Here is an 18,239-nt window from a genome sequence, read left to right as displayed (position 1 = left end):
ACAGTTCAGGGTACAGGGTAATCAGAGGACTCACCTGGTCAAGAGCTGATGGTTTAATTTAAAAATCCATCCTAAAACTTGTTATAACTTCATCAGAATGGCTGTTGGATTGTACCTTTTCGGTAAATCTCAGTCCAATTGTGTATTCAACACCAGTTTTTAATTCATAGCTTTCACACTAGCCTAAACAAATCAAACAAAATGGACAAATATATTAGAGTTGGTTCAAACTGCACCAAACAAGTCGGCTGCAAAATCCTCCTCTGTCTGTTACCTTAATAATTATCTGCATCCATTTTTTTTGTATGTAATGTGAATGATACAATTTCCAGGTACAGGGACATAATGTTTCAGCTGTCTATATCATTAACAGCAAAGTTCCACTAATATCTTCTAGTTTTTCTGTATTCAAGCTCAATAGCTTCTTATTCATTACTCATCATGTAACAATGACATATGACAATCATCGCTTCGTAGCCAGAATAGGCCAAATGTGAAGTAACAGCTCATTACCAGTGCATAAAACTGTCTACCAATATTTTAAATTACTGATAGCACCATTATATCAAAGACTTTTTAACTTCCTGAACATCAATTTAATGATATTTAACAATGTTAAAGTATGTCAGAAGAGTTTTTCCTTTTAAAATAAATCATAGAAATCGGGTTCCAACCCCGTGGTTAATTTTGGCCGCTTTTGAACCTCTCCAAGTCCAGAAACTCCCCTCTCTTCAGGCCTATAAACCAGACGCCTGCGGTCATGCTGTAAATGTTGACAGTTTTCCGCAGTAAATGGCAGGACAGCATGCAGTTACCCAATGAGCACTCACCCCGTCCTGTAAAGGGGAAGCACTGTTTGATTTTTGTGTCTAGAAAGCTGAACTGTGAGTATTACATTGTACGACGTCTTGTATCAAGTGCCAAAATGACCAAAAGAGTCTATGCTTGTCTAAAGTTTTGTAATGCTGCTTTCCTTTTAAGGGTTTGTTTTTTTTACATTCAATGACAGTATAGGAAGTGAAGAAGTTTTACAGACCTATCTTGGAATCTGGTTAATGTCAGGAGGTTTATTAAAAGGCTATTATGTGGATCAACTAAAATTAATATGATTTTTCTATCTTTCTTTCTGCAAATTCATCATTTAAACTCTTACACGTTAGTTTCAAAATCAAAAATTTGACAATACCATTATTTGTGATCTTTACTTCTGAATAAATTAACCCTCCTAGGGTCTCCACAGTTTTTTTTTGCCCCAGGGCCTCCTAGAAGTTAAATCTGTCCCTGAGAGTTAAACAGTGTATGCTGACTACAGCAGGATTAGTACAGAAGCAGAGGACAATTGTGCTATTTCTAATGCCATTATCTCAAGATCATGAAACAAACTTGTGATCTTGAGATAACAAAGCGAGGTTTCTCATTTTAACATGTTAATTTATGTGGATTCTTGTGGAAAAAAGGGCTGATTTTTTTTATTAGGAGAAAATGACTTTTGTCCTCTCAAGATTGTGGGATAATTAGGAAATGATGGCTCACTTGACAATAGTACAATTACCCTTTCATCTCAAGAAAACAAGTTGTTTTCCCATGATAAATTATCTTGTTATCTTGAGAAGTCAGCCATATGTATTATTGAGAATCGGCATAAATTAACCAGTTATCACAAGAAAACAAGCTTTGTAATCTAGAGATAAACTGTGTAAATAATATGTAATTAACCTGTGATCTCTGCATTTAAAAACAGGAACTGCAAACATGGCTGTTCTCGGCTTCTGTACATTAGGGCACTTGAGGAGGATTTTCTTATGGTTATGACATTTGCTCTTTTTTAGCTGCTTTAGTGTGCTGCACTGCCTGTTTTTTGCTTGGTCATTGTAGTTTTGCATGTCTGTAGCACTCTGTAAAATGCTGGTTCGGAGTATTTTCTGCTGTAACATAACTGTCAAGTTCTTTGTCCACAGTGAAGATTGAGATGTAAACAAATACAGTCCACTTTGAGTAGCGGTACTTTGAACATATATATCTATAGTATGTAGTGTCAGTCATGGCACGCAACCCATTTGCTAGATACTAATGCAACATTGTTTCTCTCCGTCACCAGCTCCATACTGGTGGGATCATCATCATGAAAGACACCAGTGAGGAGGAGGAGGAGCTGGTGGAGCCTGTCTCTGCTCATGGCCCCAAAATCGAGGAAGAAGAGCAGGAACCAGAACCACCCGAGCCCTTCGAGTACATTGATGAGTAGAAGTGCTCTCACAAAAAAGGTATGCATTCCCTTGATATTCATTCATAACTGAAGCAAACGTGAAGTGTCTGTTGCTATCCAACACACTGCTCATGTTTCCACGTCGGCTGTTCAATTGTCTTCCCCACCTGCTGCTCCACAGTGTGCCTGCAGCTTCTGTAAAAAAAAAAAAAAAAAAATGTTTTGACCTTTAACTATTAAATCACTGGATTGTGGTTGCTCAGAGTGTTAAAGTACAGTCAAGGCCGCATATAACACCGTGTTGCTTACACTCTCTGGCTTTAACACACTCCCACGTAGCTGTCAGGCTGTTTTTATTTGCAGTGACATTATGTGATAACGCACAATGCAGGTCTGTGCTGTTGTTTCCAACCCTAACCTTATTTCACCCGTCACTGACTGAGGAATGTAAACCGCACTGCCATCTCCAAACACCAGCTCTGAGGGCATACCTTCACACTGTACTCGCCAGTGAAGCTGGATGCTTAATGACTCCTGGCCGCTTGTTGTGTTTTTGTTGGATTGGCTGCAGCCTGCCTCCCATGTAGGAGCTCGCTCTTGCGTGTGAGGAGACCGATGAGGTGTCAATGACCAAATTAGGGCCTCTGTGCATACTATGTCATCTTTTAATGAGGTTCAAGTGCTGTGTGACAGAGTAAACACAGCAGAGATCACTGTCAGGGTGAATTCAAGGCAGGTGTGTTTGCCAGGGACGGCACGGCGGCCAGGCGGTTAAAGTCACTTAGTTGTTATACAATTCACAAGTTTGATACCCAGAAAAAAATGTGTTGAGTCACAGTGCATTTGATTTGTTTTATTGACTGTATGTTTTCTGCTCCTTCAGCATCTTATGATTAAAACTCAATCGACATTGGTGTTTTCACCAAATCGACCTGATTAGAGCTCCTGTCAGGACTGTTTGGACGTGTAGAGATTCTCCTGTTACCTTTGTTGCACCTGTGTAGATGTGCAAACACTTTAAAAGGCCCAATTCTAAACTGATTAGTAGCGCGCCTGTTCTCAAACACAACTGAAAGGCATCTCAACATTGTCATACCAGGACAAGCACGGCTGTAATTATTAGTATTAAAAATGGCTAACAGCATTTGGATGCCATTTAGTTTTGCCACTTCAAGGACCCTGGTGTTGTGAGCTATCATTAATATTCCTAGTTTCACCCTGAGCCTTTTCTGCTATGAACAGATAAAGATATACTCAATTCCCAAATTACCATTTTCAGTTACTTACCTTATGTTGCATTGAACTTTAAAAAAAACCAAAAGTTTTTGTGCGAATGGATAATCTGAAAATGTAAAATTGAAGGCAGCCACATTAAACAACAGCAAAACTATATCAAAAATATGTGTTTACAAACTCACAAAACTCTCATTTATCCAGTTATATCCTCAGTACCCCCTCAACAAACAGCCCTTTACAAGGGGTAACTGAGCAGAGAGCGACACTTATTAATGCTCTCTTTTAAGCCAGACTACAGAGACGAAAACAGTAATGTCTTGAACACAGGAGCTGCTTTTCGACCACTGCTTAAATCAGTTAGCTTTTGTTATTGTTTAACTTTGGTAAATCAGAAAAACTGTCTAAAACAAGTCACACAGTAACTAACTGATCAAGGGAGTGGCAGGCCAGCAGCTCCTGTGTCCAGTGAGATAAAACCCTCTCTTAAAACTAATTATCACATCAACCCAGTTTGTGCCTGTATGCTGTGATGTAATGCCACATTCATGTCATTATTATTTGAACTGTATTTAGTGGTTTCTGATTGATAAAGAGAGCTCATGTCAACATCCAAGTCATAATAATGATCAGGGATACTTTCTCAAAGCTCCGTTATCTCTAAGGGTTTGGCTGACATGAGGAATTTGTTTGGTTTTAAAGTCCATTTTTCACAGGGTTATGTTGTGAATGCACATTAGTTTTAACCCTCATTCGATGGTCTTTAGTTTTCTAATGATGTGAACTTTGCTGGTTGTAAACATGGGAATCTTTTCCATCTGTACCATCAATCTTTTTCGACATGAATGTGGCATAAGTTCTGAGAATCATTCGTCTAAAAACGGATTTTTCTTCAGGTTCCTTTTTTTTTTTTTTTTTTTAATTATTATTATTATTTTTATTTTTATTTTCATGGGGAGCAGTATTAAAACTAAGTCAATATTCTCTAACTGGTATGTTTCCCCTCTCCTCAGGCATCAGAGGAGATGAGATCTCAGCATGTTGTTCCAACGTCTCCCCTTCACCCATCCACCTAAACATCCACCTCCCTGCTTCACTTCCACTTTTACACGTTTCTTTCCTGTTCTGACACCTTATTTGTCAGACAGGGAATGTTTTACATCCTCAAATTATATAATTTTCTGTCTGTACAATAAAAAATGATATATATTGGAGGCTTGAGAATGTGTTTATTTAAGTAGATATTTCTCCAGGCATGCATTGAGGGAATTTCTCTAATCCCATACATTTAGACTGGTTTACATTTCCAGCACTCAGCAGCTACTTCAATCTGCCCAGCGGTCTGATCTTAAATTTCTCACTTTCAAACTAAAAGCGCCTTGCACAGACTCGGGATCATGTTTCATCTAGCTAAAACTTTACATCAACAGTATCTGCTCCTTCTCCTTCCACCAGCCCTGTTTATTCTGTCGAGGAGGAGACTTAATTCTCCTGCTAACAGGCACTATGCATGAAATACAGAGAAATACATAATAATTAAGAACAGCTTTGTATTTTTACCAAAAACACATTTGAATCTTCTACATATCTATTTAGTTCATAACTGGATAAGTTATCCATCTATATGATTAAGATTGATATGGTTTTTTTTTTTTTACAGCCACAAATCTTCAATCATCAAGATGGGCTTATCAAGATGAGTGTTTTTTGACTGAAACAGCCAAAATTCTTTGATCAACTTTGTTCCTGGTGAGATTATAGGCTACAGCACTACAAACTGGGTAAAAACATTTAACCTAATTTTAACAAACAGAAAAGGAAAGCATTTATATATGTAATCTTCTTAACCATCATAGAATCCCAAAAATCAAGGAAAATCAAGCAGCGATGAAATGGCCCTCGAACCCCTACATATGTTGCGGTACTGGTGAACTTCAGCTGAAGCGGTCGTTCATTTTTGTGAGTCGGATAATGCAGCGAATTTGGACCCTGGAGTGAGATATTTCACATGATGTAGTACTTCTAGCGTCCACTAGACGGCCCTGGAGGGCACATAAATTCCATGTCATCTTGGTATACAACATTTGTAGACCAAACCATGAAAATTTCATGTGAATTAATTAACTCATGTAAAAAAAAAAAAATACTTAGAATGTTGAGTTTCAACCTTATCCAGGGTAGGCAATTTTTACAGGCTGGTTCCCAGAGAAGAGTCTGAAGTGCAACTTGAAACACAGTTGAAATGTCTGAAGGTTTAGCTCAGATGGCTAGAGTGTTTGCCTGCAGACTATGAGATCATTAGTTCGTACCTCACTCAGGACAGGTGAGCTGTAAGAGTGTTTCAGGTTGTGAGACTGAACTTTATCCAGGACAGGCACATTTTAAAGACTACTGTCCAAACAAGAGAGAGAAAGAGAACGTTGAAAACAGTTGTAGTGTCAGGATGTTTGGATAATTCGGGACAGGTGACTTTTAAAGGTCATTGTCCAAATGTGAAAGGTAAAGGCAATGTCCAAAATGGTATAAATAACTAAAGTGTGGCTCAGGGGGAAAGACGCCTGGTTAGATTCTCCTAGGTTGGCAGTTCGAGCCTCACAAGCGAAGTGATAATGCAACAGTACAAAATCCATGGCTTAAATTTAAGAGATAATGACAGAATTGACAGACTATACATATACAAGATAAGCAGACAATTGTTTTACATGTTCCTTGCAAGGTACGTCATCAATGACGTACCGGACTTCCTGCGTTTTAGGACTGCTCCCTGTTGTTCAAGACCTAAGGGGTGTATCATAGCCTTCTTTCATCTTTCCAGACTCGCACTAGGCTGTGTCGTGCAATGTTTCTGACTTTCCTACCTCACTACTCTGCCACCTTCCTGACTTTCCTTTTCCAGTCCCCTACTACTGTATGTTCTGACCCTTCTGCTTACCCTGTTCTTATTCCTTTTCTACCTCTTATACTCTCATCCTCTACCTTCACTCAACTTCCTGTCTCACAACCCAACTGCCCGTAACTTGACTGACTGTCCTGTCTTTTAACCTGACTTCTTTTCTTTTCCCCAACTTCCTGTCTCTTGACTCTCTCAATCCAACTTCATGTATTCGATGTTACCAAGCTCTATGCTTGCTTTGGATTTAGCTCAGTCTTCAAAATTCACCGGTCCCAGATAAGACTTGTATCACCAACCTCAGGCACACGAATTGCCTGAATTACCCACTGAGCCAAACCACCCATCACTTTCATATTTTCGACATTCCTTTTAGCTATGCGCTTTGGACATCAGTCTTCAAAAGTCACCTGTCTAAGAAAAGACTTGAACCAGCAACCTCTGGCACACTAACCACCTGATTTACCCACTGAGCCAAACCACGTATCACTTTCATGTTTTCGACATTTCCTTTTGCTCTTTGCTCTGGACAGCAGTCTTCAGAAATCACCTGTCCCAGATAAGACTTGAACCAGCAACCTCAGACACACTAACTGCCTGATTTACCCGGTGAGCCAGACCTCTTGACACTTTGTACGTGTTACACGTTCCATTGAACTTGAACTTGCAGTTTCATGGTTTATGAGTTAGTGTTTTGACAGAGTGAGACAATGCGTCTGACTCTTCACCTGTAGGTGAAACACTTCTGGTGGGATGTAGTGTCGTGTGGAGGGTGCTGCAGACATAATGCCACCAACATGCTGCTGGTGGAATCAAGGGGTGATTCTAAAAATACAATTGTGTGTTTGGGGTCTCTCATTGATCAATGCCACACTTCAGATACATTTGAATACTTTGAATTGAGCTGAATTGGCTTTGTACTGTTTTCTTCAAGGCTTGCTTTGAAAATTTAATAAAATATTCAATAGTTAAAGTGCTATACAAAATATATAAATATCGGCTCCACCTCATCCAACTACAACATCAAGCTTTTACATTAATGCAAAGCTAAGGCATACTATCGATGATTTGGATTTCATTATTAAGGCATACTGTGCTATGCCAGAGAAGAAGATCATCCCAAAGCAGAAAGGAAGGAGAGAGAACGAAACCCTTAAGTTGGTGAAGGAAAAATGACTTATCCAGAAGGCATGGAGGAAAGCACAAGAGTGAGAGAAGGAGGGTCCTAAAGCTCTCTGGGACCAGCAAAAATCCAGACTTTACAACCTCAGGAAAGCAGAGCGGATTCATCAACAAAGGAGCAGGAAGGAGAAAATGCACACTAGCTTCTTCCAGGACCCCTTTAAATGCACTTAAGAGCTGCCCAAGGAAAAATCCAGGAAGCTTGAGACCACCTCACATGAGGTAGAGAACCACATCATGGAACAGCAATAAGAACACCACCCTTGGCTCACCAGAGCATGTTCCCTGCCCTCCAGAACCGGCCTTCAAATTTGACATGACACCACCCAAGTGGACAGAAATCAAGCAGGTGGTGCAGGAGCACCTGGACCAAACAGCCTGCCCTACAAGGTGTACAAGAACTGCCTCATGGAGCTCAGGCTACAGTAGAAATCAATGCGAGCTGCTTGGCAAACGCAATCTGTTCCATCAGCATGGAGTAGAGCTGTAACCACCTTTATCCCAAAAGAGAAAGATTCTCATAACATCACCCAGTTTTGAGGAAATGCCCTGCTCAATGTAAAAAGGAAGATTTTCTTCATGGTGGTGGCTTGATACATAACCAACTAAGTTATGGCTAACAACGACATTGACACAAGCTGCCAGAATGCATGGGACTGCGGGTTTCCTGGTTGCGTCGAACACTGCCACGATCTGGGAACAAATCCAGAACACAAGAAGCTAGATCTCCAGATAGTTTTGCTGGACCTGGCAAACGCCCACAGATCTCTTCCACACCAGCTCATCACCTTCCCACATAACTTTTTCCACATGCGTACCTGTTTAAGAAAACTGGTCTCTGCCTAATTCAACAACCTCTATACCTTCTACGCAACCCAAGAAATCACAATTCGTGGAAACGGCTCAAGAAAGGCTTAGTGATGGGTTGTTTGATCTCACCCATTCCGTTCAGAGCAGCCTTTGAAATCATCCTCATCAGCGTAAGACAGGTGGTCTGAGGAGTGAGGTCTGCATGAGGGCAGTGTCTTCCAGCCATAAGAAGGCTACAAACAGCTGCTTGCACAACACGACTGTTGAAGAGACTGGAGGAGCTCTTCAGCTGGGGGACAATAAAAATCAAACCAGCCAAGTTTCGCAGCCTGTCAATTCATAAAGGTTGCAAGAATGATAACAGCCTTCTCTGTTGATGGAGAGAAGACCCCACTGTTGGCAGTGCAGCCATGTCATTACACAGCTTTCAGAGGGCCTGGTGAAGATGGACCAAGGGAAATTCAAGACCTTGTGCTATCAATTCCCCCTTTACCATTGCCTGATGTGCCTGCTGAAATTGTGTAATTTCTCTGCAACAACAGTACAGAGGACTGATATAAAAGCCAACAGCTAGTTCCATAGATCCGCAAATGGCTGTCTACCTCGCTGCCCCTCCAATGCTGTCCTGTCAGCTACGACTGAAGTTGCTCAGCCTAGGCTAGAAGCTGTAACACAAGAGGCTCTCATTTAGCTGAGGGCTTAAACCCATTCAGTTGTACAACAAGCCAAGGCATCAGTTCAAACAGGGCACAAATGGCATACCATTCTGTCATTTTTATGACATGACAGAAAAAGGCAGCACAATATGGAAAAAAAATATAGTTACGACGTCGCACAAACAGCTGAAAACACCGCAAAATAGCATAAAATACAGTTCCAAAACACGCAATAGCATAGAATGTTGCTAAAACGACCTGAAACACCATATTAAAGCCTGTCCAAAATGTGACTGAAACTGCATTACTGTGGTATGACAAAACATGTCAAAATATGACACGTCCCAAAAATAGCTGTAAACAACCCTAAACAGCATAAAATATCATACAAAGACACGCCATATCATAGAATGTTGCAAAAACAGCCAAAAACACCAGAATACTGAATGTCAAAAGGCAAGGCTTTGACATTTTTAGCTTAGCATGTGTGTCTTTGCACGCTGTTTTATGCCATTTTGAGGTGTTTTCAGCAGTTTTTGGGACATGTCACATTTTGACTTTTTTGCCATACTATAGCCTTAACGTTTCGTTCATTTTTTCACCATGTAACATCATGGTGTTTTGGGCCGCTTATGTAACTTTCATTGCTATGGCATGTCTTGGGACACTATGCTGTTTTGAGGTGTTTCCAGCAGTAATTGGGCTATGGCTTATTTTGACTTTTTTGCCATACTATAGCCTTGCCTTTTCGGTCATTTTTTCGACATGCAACATCATGGTGTTGTGGGCCATTTTTGCAACTTTCTTTGCTATGGCGTGTCTTTGCACGCGATTTCATTCCCGTTTGAGGTATTTTCAGCAGTTTTTGGGATATGGCATATTTTGACTTTTTTGCCATACTATAGCCTTGCCTTTTTGGTCATTTTTCCAACATGCAACCTCATGGTGTTTTTAGCCGTTTTTGCAACTTTCTTTGCTATGGCGTGTCTTGGGACGCTATTTTATGCTGTTTTGAGGTGTTTTTAGCAGTTTTTGGGATATGACATATTTTGACTTTTTTGCCTTACTATAGCCTTGCCTTTTTTTAGTGCATATTTTTCAACATGCAATATTATGGTGTTTTGGCTGTTTTTGCAACTTTCTTTGCTATAGGCGTGTCTTGGCGCTATTGTATCTAATGTTGAGGAGTGTTTTCAGCTGTTTTTGGGACATGTCATTGTTTTTAACTTTTTTGCCATACTATAGCCTGGCATTCTCGGTCATTTTTTCAAAATACAACATCATGGTGTTTTGGGCCGTTTTTGCAACTTTCTTTGCTATGGTGTGTCTTTGCACGCTATTTTGATCCCGTTTGAGGTCTTTTCAGCAGGTTTTGGGATATGCCATATTTTGACTTTTTTGCCATACTATAGCCTTGCCTTTTCGGTCATATTTTCAACATGCAATATTATGGTGTTTTTGGCCGTTTTTGCAACTTTCTTTGCTATGGCGTGTCTTTGCACGCTATTTTATGCTGTTTTGAGGTGTTTTCAGCACTTTTTGGGATATGGCACATTTTGACTTTTTTGCCTTTTCGGTCATTTTTTCAACATGCAATATAATGGTGTTTTTGGCCGTTTTTGCAACTTTCTTTGCTATGGCGTGTCTTGGGACACTATTTTATGCTGTTTTGAGGTGTTTTCAGCAGTTTTTGGGATATGCCATATTTTGACTTTTTTGACATACTATAGCATTGCCTTTTCGGTCATTTTTTCGACATGCAATATAATGGTGTTTTTGGCCGTTTTTGCAACTTTCTTTGCTATAGTGTGTCTTTGCATGCTATTTTATGTTATTCTGAGGTGTTTTCAGCAGTTTTTGGGACATGTCATTTTTTTTTTTTACTTTTTTGCCATACTATAGCCTTGCCTTTTCGGTCATTTTTTGAACATGCAATATAATGGTGTTTTTGGCCGTTTTTGCAACTTTCTTTGCTATGGCATGTCATATTTTGAATTTTTTGCCATACTATAGCCTTGCATTTTCGGTTAGTTTTTCAACATGCAACATCATGGTGTTTTGGACCGTTTTTGCAACTATCTTTCCTATGGTGTGTCTTGGCACGCTATTGTATGCAATGTTGAGGTGTTTTCAGCTGTTTTTGGGACATGTCATTGTTTTTAACTTTTTTGCCATACTATAGCCTGGCATTCTCGGTCATTTTTTCAAAATACAACATCATGGTGTTTTGGGCCGTTTTTGCAACTTTCTTTGCTATGGTGTGTCTTTGCACGCTATTTTGATCCCGTTTGAGGTCTTTTCAGCAGGTTTTGGGATATGCCATATTTTGACTTTTTTGCCATACTATAGCCTTGCCTTTTCGGTCATTTTTTCAACATGCAATATAATGGTGTTTTTGGCCGTTTTTGCAACTTTCTTTGCTATGGCGTGTCTTGGGACACTATTTTATGCTGTTTTGAGGTGTTTTCAGCAGTTTTTGGGATATGCCATATTTTGACTTTTTTGACATACTATAGCCTTGCCTTTTCGGTCATTTTTCAACATGCAATATAATATGGTGTTTTTTGGCGTTTTGCAACTTTCTTTGCTATGGCGTGTCTTGTACGCATAATTTTATGCTATTTTGAGGTGTTTTCAGCAGTTTTTGGGATATACCATATTTTGACTTTTTGCCATACTATAGCCTTGCCTTTTTTGGTCATTTTCAACATGCAACATCTTGGTTTTGTTTTATGCTGTTTTTGCAACTTTCTTTGCTATGGCGTGTCTTGGCACGCTATTTTATGCTGTTTTGAGGTGTTTCCAGCAGTATTTGGGATATGGCAAATTTTGACGTTTTTGCCATACTATAGCCTTGCCTTACCCCAGGTCATTTTTTCAACATGCAACATCATGGTTTTGTTTTATGCTGTTTTTGCAACTTTCTTTGCTATGGCGTGTCTTGGCACGCTATTTTATGCTGTTTTGAGGTGTTTCCAGCAGTATTTGGGATATATAGCAAATTTTGGCGTTTTGCCATACTATAGCCTATACCTTTTTCGGTCATTTTTCAACATGCAATATTATGGTGTTTTGGCCGTTTTGCAACTTTTCTTTGCTATGGTGTGTCTTAGCACGCTATTATGCAATGTTGAGGTGTTTTCAGCTGTTTTTGGGACATGTCATTGTTTTTAACTTTTTTGCCATACTATAGCCTGGCATTCTCGGTCATTTTTTCAAAATAGAACATCATGGTGTTTTGGGCCATTTTTGCAACTTTCTTTGCTATGGCGTGTCTTTGCACGCTATTTTAATCCCGTTTGAGGTCTTTTCAGCAGGTTTTGGGATATGCCATATTTTGACTTTTTTGCCATACTATAGCCTTGCCTTTTGGTCATATTTTCAACATACAATATTATGGTGTTTTGGCACGTTTTACGCTTTCTTTTGCTATGGCGTGTCTTTGCACGCTATTTTATGCTGTTTTGAGGTGTTTTCAGCACTTTTTGGGATATGGCACATTTTGACTTTTTTGCCTTTTCGGTCATTTTTTCAACATGCAATATAATGGTGTTTTTGGCCGTTTTTGCAACTTTCTTTGCTATGGCGTGTCTTGGGACACTATTTTATGCTGTTTTGAGGTGTTTTCAGCAGTTTTTGGGATATGCCATATTTTGACTTTTTTGACATACTATAGCATTGCCTTTTCGGTCATTTTTTCGACATGCAATATAATGGTGTTTTTGGCCGTTTTTGCAACTTTCTTTGCTATAGTGTGTCTTTGCATGCTATTTTATGTTATTCTGAGGTGTTTTCAGCAGTTTTTGGGACATGTCATTTTTTTTTTTTTACTTTTTTGCCATACTATAGCCTTGCCTTTTCGGTCATTTTTTGAACATGCAATATAATGGTGTTTTTGGCCGTTTTTGCAACTTTCTTTGCTATGGCATGTCATATTTTGAATTTTTTGCCATACTATAGCCTTGCATTTTCGGTTAGTTTTTCAACATGCAACATCATGGTGTTTTGGACCGTTTTTGCAACTATCTTTCCTATGGTGTGTCTTGGCACGCTATTGTATGCAATGTTGAGGTGTTTTCAGCTGTTTTTGGGACATGTCATTGTTTTTAACTTTTTTGCCATACTATAGCCTGGCATTCTCGGTCATTTTTTCAAAATACAACATCATGGTGTTTTGGGCCGTTTTTGCAACTTTCTTTGCTATGGTGTGTCTTTGCACGCTATTTTGATCCCGTTTGAGGTCTTTTCAGCAGGTTTTGGGATATGCCATATTTTGACTTTTTTGCCATACTATAGCCTTGCCTTTTCGGTCATTTTTTCAACATGCAATATAATGGTGTTTTTGGCCGTTTTTGCAACTTTCTTTGCTATGGCGTGTCTTGGGACACTATTTTATGCTGTTTTGAGGTGTTTTCAGCAGTTTTTGGGATATGCCATATTTTGACTTTTTTGACATACTATAGCCTTGCCTTTTCGGTCATTTTTTCAACATGCAATATAATGGTGTTTTTGGCCGTTTTTGCAACTTTCTTTGCTATGGCGTGTCTTGGCACGCAATTTTATGCTGTTTTGAGGTGTTTTCAGCAGTTTTTGGGATATGCCATATTTTGACTTTTTTGCCATACTATAGCCTTGCCTTTTTGGTCATTTTTTCAACATGCAACATCATGGTTTTGTTTTATGCTGTTTTTGCAACTTTCTTTGCTATGGCGTGTCTTGGCACGCTATTTTATGCTGTTTTGAGGTGTTTCCAGCAGTATTTGGGATATGGCAAATTTTGACATTTTTGCCATACTATAGCCTTGCCTTTTCGGTCATTTTTTCAACATGCAACATCATGGTTTTGTTTTATGCTGTTTTTGCAACTTTCTTTGCTATGGCGTGTCTTGGCACGCTATTTTATGCTGTTTTGAGGTGTTTCCAGCAGTATTTGGGATATGGCAAATTTTGACGTTTTTGCCATACTATATGCTACCTTTTCGGTCATTTTTTCAACATGCAATATTATGGTGTTTTTGGCCGTTTTTGCAACTTTCTTTGCTATGGTGTGTCTTGGCACGCTATTGTATGCAATGTTGAGGTGTTTTCAGCTGTTTTTGGGACATGTCATTGTTTTTAACTTTTTTGCCATACTATAGCCTGGCATTCTCGGTCATTTTTTCAAAATAGAACATCATGGTGTTTTGGGCCATTTTTGCAACTTTCTTTGCTATGGCGTGTCTTTGCACGCTATTTTAATCCCGTTTGAGGTCTTTTCAGCAGGTTTTGGGATATGCCATATTTTGACTTTTTTGCCATACTATAGCCTTGCCTTTTCGGTCATATTTTCAACATGCAATATTATGGTGTTTTGGCCGTTTTTGCAACTTTCTTTGCTGTGGCGTGTCTTGTCACGCTATTTTATGCTGTTTTGAGGTGTTTTCAGCACTTTTTGGGATATGGCACATATTGACTATTTTGCCATACTATAGCCTTGCCTTTTCGGTCATTTTTTCAAAATGCAATATTATGGTGTTTTTGGCCGTTTTTGCAACTTTCTTTGCTATGGCGTGTCGTTGCACGCAATTTTATTCCCGTTTGAGGTATTTTCAGCAGTTTTTGGGATATGGCATATTTTGACTTTTTTGCCATACTATAGCCTTGCTTTTTCGGTCATTTTTTCAACATGCAATATAATGGTGTTTTTGGCCGTTTTTGCAACTTTCTTTGCTATGGTGTGTCTTGGCACGCGATTTTATTCCCGTTTGAGGTATTTTCAGCAGTTTTTGGGATATGCCATATTTTGACTTTTTTGACATACTATAGCCTTGCCTTTTCGGTCATTTTTTCAACATGCAATATAATGGTGTTTTTGGCTGTTTTTGCAACTTTCTTTGCTATGGCGTGTCTTGGCACACTATTTTATGCTGTTTTGAGGTGTTTCCAGCAGTATTTGGGATATGGCAAATTTTGACGTTTTTGCCATACTATAGCCTTGCCTTTTCGGTCATTTTTTCAACATGCAATATTATGGTGTTTTTGGCCGTTTTTGCAACTATCTTTGCTATGGTGTGTCTTGGCACGCTATTGTATGCAATGTTGAGGTGTTTTCAGCTGTTTTTGGGACATGTCATTGTTTTTAACTTTTTTGCCATACTATAGCCTGGCATTCTCGGTCATTTTTTCAAAATAGAACATCATGGTGTTTTGGGCCATTTTTGCAACTTTCTTTGCTATGGCGTGTCTTTGCACGCTATTTTAATCCCGTTTGAGGTCTTTTCAGCAGGTTTTGGGATATGCCATATTTTGACATTTTTGCCATACTATAGCCTTGCCTTTTCGGTCATATTTTCAACATGCAATATTATGGTGTTTTGGCCGTTTTTGCAACTTTCTTTGCTGTGGCGTGTCTTGTCACGCTATTTTATGCTGTTTTGAGGTGTTTTCAGCACTTTTTGGGATATGGCACATATTGACTATTTTGCCATACTATAGCCTTGCCTTTTCGGTCATTTTTTCAAAATGCAATATTATGGTGTTTTTGGCCGTTTTTGCAACTTTCTTTGCTATGGCGTGTCGTTGCACGCAATTTTATTCCCGTTTGAGGTATTTTCAGCAGTTTTTGGGATATGGCATATTTTGACTTTTTTGCCATACTATAGCCTTGCTTTTTCGGTCATTTTTTCAACATGCAATATAATGGTGTTTTTGGCCGTTTTTGCAACTTTCTTTGCTATTATAAAATATGTCTTGCGATTTTATTCCCGTTTGAGGTATTTTCAGCAGTTTTTGGGATATGCCATATTTTGACTTTTTTGACATACTATAGCCTTGCCTTTTCGGTCATTTTTTCAACATGCAATATAATGGTGTTTTTGGCTGTTTTTGCAACTTTCTTTGCTATGGCGTGTCTTGGCACACTATTTTATGCTGTTTTGAGGTGTTTTCAGCAGGTTTTGGGATATGCCATATTTTGACTTTTTTGCCATACTATAGCCTTGCCTTTTCGGTCATTTTTTCAACATGCAATATAATGGTGTTTTTGGCCGTTTTTGCAACTTTCTTTGCTATGGCGTGTCTTGGCACGCAATTTTATTCCCGTTTGAGGTATTTTCAGCAGTTTTTGGGATATGGCATATTTTGACTTTTTTCCCATACTATAGCCTTGCCTTTTCGGTCATTTTTTCAACATGCAACATCATGGTTTTGTTTTATGCTGTTTTTGCAACTTTCTTTGCTATGGCGTGTCTTGGCACGCTATTTTATGCTGTTTTGAGGTGTTTCCAGCAGTATTTGGGATATATAGCAAATTTAGCGTTTTGCCATACTATAGCCTTACCTTTAGTTCGGTCATTTTCAACATGCAATATTATGGTGTTTTTTGGCGTTTTTTGCAACTATCTTTGCTATGGTGTGTCTTGTGCACGCTATTGTATGCAATGTTGAGGTGTTTTCAGCTGTTTTTGGGACATGTCATTGTTTTTAACTTTTTTGCCATACTATAGCCTGGCATTCTCGGTCATTTTTTCAAAATAGAACATCATGGTGTTTTGGGCCGTTTTTGCAACTTTCTTTGCTATGGCGTGTCTTTGCACGCTATTTTAATCCCGTTTGAGGTCTTTTCAGCAGCTTTTGGGATATGCAATATTTTGACTTTTTTGCCATACTATAGCCTTGCCTTTTCGGTCATATTTTCAACATGCAATATTATGGTGTTTTTGGCCGTTTTTGCAACTTTCTTTGCTGTGGCGTGTCTTGTCACGCTATTTTATGCTGTTTTGAGGTGTTTTCAGCACTTTTTGGGATATGGCACATATTGACTATTTTGCCATACTATAGCCTTGCCTTTTCTGTCATTTTTTCAAAATGCAATATTATGGTGTTTTTGGCCGTTTTTGCAACTTTCTTTGCTATGGCGTGTCTTTACCTGCATAATTTTATTCCGTTTGAGGTATTTTCAGCAGTTTTGGGATATGGCATATTTTGACTTTTTGCCATACTATAGCCTTACCTTTTTCGGTCATTTTTTTCAACATGCAATATTATGGTGTTTTTTAGCCGTTTTGCAACTTTCTTTGCTATAAGCGTGTCTTTGCACATTAATTTTAATTCCCGTTTGAGGTATTTTCAGCAGTTTTGGGATATGGCATATTTTGACTTTTTGCCATACTATAGCCTTGCCTTTTAGGTCATTTTTCAACATGCAATATTATTGTGTTTTTGGCCGTTTTTGCAACTTTCTTTGCTATGGCGTGTCTTTGCACGCGATTTCATTCCCATTTGAGGTATTTTCAGCAGTTTTTGGGATATGGCATATTTTGACTTTTTTGCCATACTATAACCTTGCCTTTTCAGTCATTTTTTCAATATGCAATATTATGGTGATTTTGGCTGTTTTTGCAACTTTCTTTGCTATCACGTGTCGTTGCATGCTAGTTTATGCTATTTTGAGGTGTTTTCAGCAGTTTTTGGGATATGCCATATCTTGACTTTTTGGCCTTACTATAGCCTTGCCTTTTCTGTCATTTTTTCAACATGCAATATTATGGTGTTTTTGGCATTTTTGCAACTTTCTTTGCTATGGCGTGTCTTGGGACGCTATTTTATGCTGTTTTGAGGTGTTTTTAGCAGTTTTTGGGATAAGTCATATTTTGACTTTTTTGACATACTATAGCCTTGCCTTTTTTCGGTCAGTTTTTCAACATGCAATATTATGGTCTATTTGGCCATTTTTGCAACTTTCTTTGCTATGGTGTGTCTTGGCATGCCATTTTATGCTGTTTTGATGTGTTTTAAGCAGTTTTTTCGGATATATATTTTGACTTTTTTTGCCATACTATAGCCTGGCATTCTCGGTCATTTTTTCAAAATAGAACATCATGGTGTTTTGGGCCGTTTTTGCAACTTTCTTTGCTATGGTGTGTCTTTACACGCTATTTTAATCCAGTTTGAGGTCTTTTCAGCAGGTTTTGGGATATGCCATATTTTGACTTTTTTGCCATACTATAGCCTTGCCTTTTCGGTCATATTTTCAACATGCAATATTATGGTGTTTTTGGCCGTTTTTGCAACTTTCTTTGCTGTGGCGTGTCGTTGCACGCAATTTTATTCCCGTTTGAGGTATTTTCAGCAGTTTTTGGGATATGGCATATTTTGACTTTTTTGCCATACTATAGCCTTGCCTTTTCGGTCATTTTTTCAACATGCAATATAATGGTGTTTTTGGCCGTTTTTGCAACTTTCTTTGCTATGGCGTGTCTTGGGCCTTATTTATACATGCTGT

At 38.8% G+C, this 18,239-nt stretch overlaps 1 protein-coding gene across 1 annotated transcript in view; it reads left to right on the top strand.

Annotated features, from left to right (window-relative positions):
* Positions 1–4,648, top strand: part of psmd1 (proteasome 26S subunit, non-ATPase 1) — a 46,130-nt gene extending 41,482 nt beyond the window's left edge. Inside the window, exons 24-25 of the mRNA XM_042515993.2 lie at positions 2,099–2,264; positions 4,453–4,648. Of these exons, the coding sequence (XP_042371927.1) occupies positions 2,099–2,245 (147 nt within the window). The 3' untranslated portion in view covers positions 2,246–2,264; positions 4,453–4,648. The remainder of the gene's footprint in view (positions 1–2,098; positions 2,265–4,452) is intronic.
* The last annotated feature ends 13,591 nt before the right edge of the window (positions 4,649–18,239 follow it).

The sequence above is a fragment of the Plectropomus leopardus genome, chromosome 5 (genome assembly GCF_026936395.1).
Source record: "Plectropomus leopardus strain MGB_pleo_1.0 chromosome 5, ASM2693639v1, whole genome shotgun sequence".
NCBI classification, from domain to species: Eukaryota; Metazoa; Chordata; class Actinopteri; order Perciformes; family Serranidae; genus Plectropomus; species Plectropomus leopardus.
Note: the sequence above shows the minus strand (reverse complement) of the source record. Positions and strands in the feature narration are given on the sequence as shown.